The sequence below is a fragment of the Prunus persica genome, chromosome G1 (assembly GCF_000346465.2).
Source record: "Prunus persica cultivar Lovell chromosome G1, Prunus_persica_NCBIv2, whole genome shotgun sequence".
NCBI classification, from domain to species: Eukaryota; Viridiplantae; Streptophyta; class Magnoliopsida; order Rosales; family Rosaceae; genus Prunus; species Prunus persica.
In genome coordinates, this window is record NC_034009.1 from 20,053,375 (window position 1) to 20,062,556 (window position 9,182).

The following is a 9,182-nucleotide window of genomic DNA, read 5'->3' on the forward strand; positions in this document are numbered from 1 at the left end:
ATGCAACGAAGGCAACCACAAGCTGTCAGCACGAAGGTGGTTGAAGCCTTTCACAGTGAAGGAGAACTTCACCTTATGGCAAAGAGACCAATCCTGCTTCTGATATTTTATTTTCAACTGATTTGCTTAGGAAAAATAGAGAACAAGTTTTATTTTTTGCAATCTCTGTTGATAAACGAGTAATTGTTGATGACCCTTCTTTTCTTTTTCTTTCTTTTAGCCTTTTTGGGTTGTTTATGTGTTTTGTCTGTTTGGGACAGTGTCTTACTGCCAGACAAGAAGTCTTATAAAGGATGGAGTAGCACGTGCTAGCTCGCAACTTATATATATGCCCCAATATATCAAAATTCAGTCATTTGTTTGCTTTGCATTATTTCTCTTTATTTTACTTCAGAATATTGGATTGTAATGTGTTGCTGTTGTTATTGCTGCTCCTTTCACTCTTGCAAATTGATATCCGGATATAATTTGACCCTTTCTTTATTTCACAGATTGGCTACCCCAAAAAAGCAAGAGGAGAGACACTTTCATGGTGTCATCACTTTGGAGGTATGAAAACCCCTCCAATGCCTCACCTCATCAAATTTAAGATTTTTAGTTATCTTACTCAACCAATTTTAATCATATTGTAGCATTTTATATTTTGTTGTCATCAGTTGTGCTTGCATAGAAGTTATTTAGAAGTAATATTTAGTGCCCTACAGAATAGAAGTAGAATATGCTTCGATGATGAGTTTTTTATTTTTCCCTTTTGAATTTTTTTTTTCTTTAAGGTTCTCAGGAAACATTTCACTTTATTTCTTGGTTTGGTGGGCTGGATTGATTATGAGTTTTGAATCGAATGTGCTAATTGTGCATATTGGTTTAATTAGGCTTGACATTAATATATGCATACTGTTTGATCGTTATAGAATCAAGTTAATTTATTTATAAAATAATAGATATTTGTAATTGTAAAGTTGTTTATACAAAATAAATTTATGTTGGTGTTATAAATATGAACAGCATTTCAGATACGTTAGGCTATAGATTGTGAGGTTCGTTTTCAGGTGCTGTATTGTTTGACTATTCTTAATTCTATAGTCGCCGTACTGTTGGTGTGCGTCCATTTTGCTTTAGTAGGCTATGGATGTAATAAAAATATTAATAATTGTCGCAATTGTTCTGCATTTGTTTTCAATTGGTTCAATAGATTGAGTTTATATTTTTGTCCATCATATTAATAGAATGTTTGATGTATCTAGAGTGTTGTTTGTTCTGTTTAATTTTTTAACTTAATTATGTCATAATAATTATTGTCGTTGCCCAAATTTTTCCATTTATATATACACTAACACTTGTTATTTTCCAAATTTACGCTAACAGTGTCAAAATGTCTGAAAGAATGAGAAAGAATTTAAGTCACTTGCACAGTAGAGCCATCAAGACCTAGATCCCCCTTTCAACAGACATCAAAGTAGAGGAACCCCTTTCCACCACCCAATACCATATATATAAACACTTATTCAAACTCTTTTGAATAATAAACGGCTGAAAACTGCTCATATTTTGATGTTTTTATAGCTGCTTAATTTATTAAAATATGTCCAATATTTTCAAATAACAAGCAGCATATAAAACATGTTAGTTTATTTTTTGTAATTTAAGCTTGCTAAACTAAGCATGATCCTACTATTTAGATCTCCATAGTTATATAAATGGTATCATCTTCCTCACATATTTTCACGACTTTATACACATTTCCTTATAATTTCAAAACCCGCAGCATCGCGGGAACCAGTGTCCATCTAAATTTGAGTCAATACTAAGAGCAAATTCATAATTTCAAAGGAAAAAAACACCACCTTATTAACCAACTATTGAGAGAGATGCTCCTCATTCTCTCTAAAATTTCTCTCTTCCGCTGACATTCGGGGCAGCTTCTCTGGCACCTCTCGTATGACTTCTCGCTCTCCTCTATTTTATTCTCTTTCTATTTTCGAATACCCCTTCTCCCATGAAATTTCTGATATTGGCCAAAACCTCCTCCACTTTTCCCTCTACATCTCATGTCCCTCTCTTTTTCAGCCATTATATCTCCCTCATCCTTTTTCCCCTCATCCCACCACACCTTCATGCACCTGTCCTTATCCCTTCTCCTCCCACCAAATCTCAAACTCTAAAGTCCTCTTTCCCTAGGATTCACTGGGTCGACTACTGGTCTGCTGCAACTGCTTCATTTCTACAACCCATTATTAGATCTAAGACTTTAATCTGCATCTTTGGGCTATGTGGGCTCTGTAACTCAACGATAAATTTTGACCACTATTTCTCTGGATCTTGGTGTTGTGGCGGCAGCGACATATCGAGCGGAGGCGGCAGTGGCTGCTTCGTTTGTGTAGGGCTTGATTTTAGGGTTTTTGTAATTTGGGCGCTTTTTGTTGTTTTGGGCCTGCGCTATTGGGCTTTTCTTTTGTTATTACTCAGGCCTAGATTTTCATTTGTTGACTCATGTATTTGGGCTTTTTGTAACTTTATTTGGTAATGAATTTTTCATTTCCTTCAACCCAAAAAAAATAAAATAAAATAAAAATAGACCTTATCAAATAGAGTAAAAAAAACAATTTTAATCACTAGGTTAGGGTTTAGGGACGATTTTGGTCACTGTGATTCTTATTTTCTTATTTTCGTCACCACAATCAAGTCCAATGCCTCAATCCCATCAGTTTCACTAATTAAAAAAGATGAAATATTAAATTAAAAATAATTACCTTAAATGCGAATTTAATATTTAAAATGAACTTTTAAATAGGACTTCACAAGAATAAAAGAGGACCCATGAATCAAGAACAGCCACAATTTAAAAAGAACTTCTTTCGAGTTTCTACCCAAAAAAACAACGCCAATAGAAGCTATCAAGTAATTAAAATGGTTCATATATTTCGATAATTGTTTCACTGAATTGCCGCATCAAGAAATTAAAGGCAAACAGAAACATGCTTCTTCTACATCAGGTAAATTGGCAATGGCTACAACTTTCCAACATACAGCTAAAACAGCTTGCCTCCTGCTCCTGCTGCTGCTGCTGCTGCACACACTGTCTTTTGAAGTTCAAAATTGTTAGCATTCACCAAAGTCTGTTTTATGAAAAGATTGCTCAAATGTAATGTTGTAAGTAAGAAGAACATATAGGAAATTGTACCATTAAATAAGCAACATTAACTACCATCTTGGCCTCGATCCAGTGCCCTTGGTTCCACTCATTCTTGACATAAAATTATTTCTGATAATAATAATTAATATGAAATAATTAGTACTTAAATTAAAGCAATCCATGAACACAAATTAGAGAAATGGTGATTATCACTACATATTTTGTGTTGTAGAAGAGAGGAAGTGAAAGCTGGATATCCCACCAGGCTTAAAATGTTTTCGACCAAATGCATGCAACATACCTAAAAGATGAACTTGATGATGGCCTATCTCTCAGACTGAGTGAAGAAAATGGTTTTGAAAGGAACTCCGTTGGATCAGCTTCGTCGCAGCTGCTCGAATCTGCTGGCCATCTATTTGGAACAACAGTGACCCTGATCACCATGGAAGCAATAATGAGTTATTTAAGCTAAATCCACTGAAGTAGGTACTATGAAACTGAGTTTTTTGCCAACCTGTGAGGAATAAAAGTTGAAAAAAAGAATTTCCAAGGACAATTTACATACCCATCAAAACATCTGAGTTTGCAACGGTTCATCTTTTCGACGGTGTAATTCCCAAAGACGATGTCAAGGCGCTCTGTAAGTTTAGGAATATCAGAAAGTGGGACAATGTCCCAAATCTTCATAACCTGGACAAAATCTGAGTTCTGCTTGTGAATTTCTACGCTCCAAATGAGATACAGCAGCTCATTGACTTCATACGTCTCTAGCAATTCAGCAGAAGTCCTCGCATGGCCTATAATCACTTTATCATTCTGAGATTGGCGCCAACCATTAGAAAGCTTTTTTATTAAAGAAATTACGTCCTGTCGAATCTCAGTGTCTTTAATTTCTGCTATTGAATTCCTAAATTCCTTGGCGAACCAAACCTATATCGGAAAAAGACTGATTATTGCTAATGAACACATATGCAAATACGTTGATGATTACAAAAAAGGAAAACCAGAAGTAGCAGCATACCTTCCATTTTGCATTTTTGAACAGCATAGAATCAGCATCAAGCAGAGTATGTAGTTGGTTATGCTCTACAAGGGCTGCTGCAATAGCCTGAGCTAAGTTATTGTCCTCATCAGCATTATAGAAACAATCGCGTTTCTTCGCATCAAGAATTAGATTCTTCCAAATTGAGTTACTGTTAGTCAATGTCCCTTCATTCCCCAATATCCAAAGGCAATACCTACACCAACACAACCACAAAAAATTAACTTAATCAAAACTACCAATAATTCAGACAAAACATCTAATCTACAACATGAGCAAGCTACGATGTAACATGCAGTAATACCTGGCACGAGTTAGAACCACATTTGCTCGCTGACGATTGGAGAGGAAACCTACAGATCCATTCCCATTACATCTGACAGTGGAGATAATTATCACATCCTCTTCACCACCTTGGAATCCATCAACAGATCGCACACTTACAGAGAAATCTGTGCCAGAAACTTCACTGTAGTTTCTGACTCTCAATTGAATTGCATTAACTTGAGCCTTGTAAGGTGATATTACCCCAATACTAACCTTCTTCTTTGTTCGAGTAAATTCTGTGGCGAAGAAGGAAAAGTTAAGAAAACTACAGAGTAGTAGGCATCATGTACCAAGCTAAAACCTTCTCAAGCAGCATATTCTTAAAACAACTAAGAACATCAACTAGCTAAGGACAGTAATTACCTTTGTAAAGGCATGAAACTATCTTATATACAACAGCAACCTCAACCATGTTTTTCAGACTATGCCCGCGATCAAATTCTTCTTTTCCATTGGCTACATTTATAAAGGAGTATGGCCCGTACATTCTGCCCTCAATGAAGGACTTCTCATAGCTTACTTCACTGACATTCGGACCATCTAGTATCTGATTGTTATAGAACTCCTGTTTCGGAAACCTGCTGATCAATGGATGCATCCTATACTGGACATTAAGAAGGAGCTTCTCGTGGCCTAACAGTACAAGTCTTTCGAACAAACTTCTTCCAAATTCAGCATTCTCGGAGAGCTAACAAGTTCATTTGCTAAGATGTTAATATATTTATGTGTGTGTGCGTGTGTATAAGCTTCTCATTATTTAAAAAACTAAAGAAAACAAAGGGTAAAAAGAAAACCTTGCTTTTAACCATAGCAGGGAGTTGCATCTCATCTCCTATGAGAATAGCATGGCGAAGACCAGGTAGTTGTAAGGGAATTGCTGATTCACATTCTTTCAGCTGAGCTGCTTCATCAACCACTAACATTTCCAGAGGTGCCATTCCTTCAGTGTGCAATTTTGCAGAGCTTGACGCAGTACAAAATATTAAACAAGCATTTGCCAAGCACAAATTTCTTATTGTTTGTCCATCATTTGAATTTGGAACAGAAAATTCACGAAGCGACTTAAGAATTTGTGCGCAATCTTTTTGAAGTGTTTGTAACCTTTCATTGGCAACACCGTCCCGATGCAATATAGATATAATCAACTTAAGCAAATCCGAAACTCTAATCATATCCTTCACCACCTCAAGTGAAATGCAAGATGTTGGCAAGTGGGTGTACAAGTTTACCATACAAGTTTTCAGATGCTCACTAACGTCATCAAATTTTTTCTTCACAAACTCCTCAAACGTCAAAAGATCACTCTCATTGTCACTTGCTTGGCTGCTATTATCAGTTTCTTCATCGTCCTCATCATTCTTTTTGTGCTGTTCCCTCTTTTCCTTTAAATACAAGGAATAGAGTTGCTCTGGATCCTCAAGTAAACCTATCATGGATTCTAAACAATGTTTCCAACCAGACAAAGGGGCAAGACACTCGGACAGAATACTAATACGACTATCAAGAAATACCTCAAAAAGGTCATTATAATTATCGATGTTCATCCGCTCCAGATTCCCAAATAGAATTATATTTCCTAGTCCATACTTTCCATATTCAAGAGTCTGATTAACCAACCTCAAGAGTCGTGCCGTAACTTCTAACACGGCAATATTGGTTGGTGCACATGTTAGTGTTCTGCACTTCAACTTAAAGAGGACAAAGAGTGTCGTACCGACTGTCTTGGTTTTTCCAGTTCCAGGAGGACCCCATATTAGTTTTACAGCATTATGGTGATGACACTTACTCAAACTGATACAGTTTAAAACTGCAGCCTTTTGGGAATCATTTAGATCAGAGCACACTGTGGGCCATTTTGTAGAAAGGTCAGGGGAGCACATGTCTGCGGAAAAACAGATTGCGCAAGAATTCTCCCCCTGTAAGTAACAAACATGAAATGGATTAGTGAGGGATAGACTATTTGCTTTAAATTTAAGGATAAGAGTACAGAAAAATACATCTGATGAATTGGGTTGCACTTGCAGCACATTCTTAATGATATTGGTGTTTGTCTCTTCTGAGTTCAACGCTTTCCATACACGAACATTTGTGGTCATGTTCGTCAGATACACAGCAAACAGTGTTTCACTCTTGCTCTTTATTTGCTTGTATCCTTCCCCACTGATAGGCTTTGATGAGAGTATCTGGAGATTGTCTGAGCTATCTTTCGATCCGAGAACATATGCAATAAGATAGAAATTTTTAGGCCTGTTCAAATCATCAATGCATTTTGGTCTAATATTTGTCAAGGCAAAGATATCTCCAACCACTGGCTCATATTTTCCTGCATTGCTTTCTGTCGCAATCATCTTCCTAACTGTAATTTCATAAAACAAGTCTTTGGGAGGCCTAAGATGCTTAGAAGTTTCAACAGTCAGAATCTCACAAATAGGTGCTTGCGAAATTGCCGTAACGTTTGAGAGTAAATCAGCATGTGTTTCTTCAATAAGTGAAGGAATGAATGACTTCATGTAACGCGCCACTGTCGAAAATGTCTCTGGAATTTTGGTCACCTGCAAAAGTGAATAATGTGAAATTTATATAACTCAAAGAAAAAAGAAAATTAACAAATGAGCTGAAAGGAAAGTTGACAACACTAGCTAGCTAGATATGCATAATGAGGAGATAAATAACTGGACACAAAACCTGGTGTTTGTAAAGATCTCTGAAGAGAACATTCCTAAGAGACCAAGAGAAGACCAAGTCGATTAAGCTTCTACCTGCAATTTCGAAAGGCTTCTTCACCTCATTGTCCTCATGATCCATAATTATTACTACTAACTCAACTGAAAATTCCCCAACTTTTTCTGATATATAAAATGCAGTGGCTTCTGTGGATATATATCACTCTCTCTATTATATTCAACTCCACTTGCTTAGCACTGAAGCAAGAGGAGGATTCAAAACAAGTTTACAATCAACAGTAAAAGATGGTGGCCAGCAATATGTACTTAAAGTGAGTTTATCAGCAGAAAAAGGACTTGGAAAGAAAGAAAATAAAGGCAGCTACCTCTAGGCGAATTTAATAATTACTTGGCTCTGAAACAATTTTTTGTTGCTAAACAAGCAATAGGATTGAATGGCATGGCACCTTATAATAATTACTTAGCTCTTCGATTTCCTGTCCAAGTTGTAGAAATGAAAAATTAATGCATGTAAAAACGTAAACATCCAAAGGGACGTTTTTTATTTTCGAAAATAAGCATGTAAAATTAATGCATGGCACCTTATAATAATTACTTGGCTCTGAAACAATTTTTTGTTGCTAAACAAGCAATAGGATTGAATGGCATGGCACCTTATAATAATTACTTAGCTCTTCGATTTCCTGTCCAAGTTGTAGAAATGAAAAATTCATGCATGTAAAAATGTAAACATCCAAAGGGACGTTTTTTATTTTCGAAAATAAGTTATAGTATATTATTGAAGAACAAACAAAAGTACAAAGCAACTATGTGTTGAATATGGGTAAATTTTCTCAAGCGATTAAATACAACCACATGTTGAATTGATCTTGAGAAAATCACACAAAACTCAAATAATGACTAAATCCCCAATTCAGCAATTAGAAACACAACCCAAAAAAGGGACGTTTTTATTAAATAGGAAAATTATACGTCTTTTTCTTTGAAAATCAAAATATCCCTCAGGAAAAGTAGTAGGAAGAAAATGAAAGTCAAAGATATAATAAAGACGTGTTGAGTTAATAATTGTTACAAGACTTGAAAAGACCAAAAGACAATTACAAGATATAAAATGAGATAGACAGCTTCATATTCATGTCGCTGCCTGTATTGGTAAGACCAACAGACGTCTTTGACCTTAATTTCACTTTTCACACTAGTTTTTAAAATCATTAGTAAATAAATTGTAAATGATCCACTACTGTAATAGTTTGGAATATTTACTTCTTCAAGTAAGGTCCTGGATTCGAATATTAGAATCCGTGTTGTATGTGTGAGTTTAATATGCTATCGCCCCTTTCCATAAGAAAGGTCCTCAAAAAAAAAAAAAAAAGGTAAATAAATAAGTAGGTTGTTAAATTGGAAAATGATCGGTTGCGACTGGCCATTTTAGGCTTTGTTGATATCAAATTTTCCTAGCTGGTGCATATCAAATGATGATTTTTGGTCACCTAGGCGAGGTATATCACGTGGCCATATTATTGTACTCTACAATAATTTTTCGAGCTACTGCGCTGCGCTGAGGATTGAGCTATATATTTGTTTAAAGTAAAAAAAGTGAAGGAAAAAAAATTAAATCTTTGTAATCTGTACATATAATATTAAATTTCTTTTTTGGTAATTAATAGTAGGGATTGGCATTCAAACTGGTAACTCGGTCAAACCGCCCAAATCAAACCGATGGTTTAGGTTGGTTCGGTTTTTTTTCAATCTTTTTTTGGTCATCGGCTTGAATCCAAACCAAACTGAAATATATAGTTCGGTATACGGTTTTCAATATTCAAAACCACAGTTTAATCAAACCGAACCGATGGTATTAAAAAAATATTATATATAGTATTATTATAAGAAATATATATATATAATAATACATAATTTCAATCTTTTCTTTTTATTCTCTCTCCATCTCTCTGTTTGTCTTGTCTCCATTAGTCCCCCCTTCTCTATTTTTTTTTTC

General features: G+C 35.4%; 1 protein-coding gene across 1 annotated transcript; it reads right to left on the reverse strand.

Annotated features, from left to right (window-relative positions):
* On the reverse strand, positions 200-7,307 carry LOC18789834 (probable helicase senataxin). The gene is made up of 10 exons (XM_020555308.1): positions 7,188-7,307; positions 6,500-7,054; positions 5,297-6,418; positions 4,866-5,190; positions 4,480-4,738; positions 4,155-4,371; positions 3,699-4,063; positions 3,435-3,566; positions 3,182-3,262; positions 200-3,080 (listed from the first exon to the last, which is right to left on the reverse strand). Exons 1-9 carry the CDS (start codon positions 7,305-7,307, stop codon positions 3,202-3,204), a joined length of 3,156 nt encoding a protein of 1,051 aa, XP_020410897.1. The 3' UTR covers positions 200-3,080; positions 3,182-3,201.

Coding starts and splice junctions, on each gene's coding strand:
- LOC18789834 (XM_020555308.1), bottom strand. CDS start 7,307: ATGGATCATGAGGACAATGAGGTGAAGAAGCCTTTCGAAATTGCAGGT. Junction 7,055..7,187: donor GAGATCTTTACAAACACCAG/GTTTTGTGTCCA, acceptor TCACTTTTGCAG/GTGACCAAAATTCCAGAGAC. Junction 6,419..6,499: donor TGCAACCCAATTCATCAGAT/GTATTTTTCTGT, acceptor TGTTACTTACAG/GGGGAGAATTCTTGCGCAAT.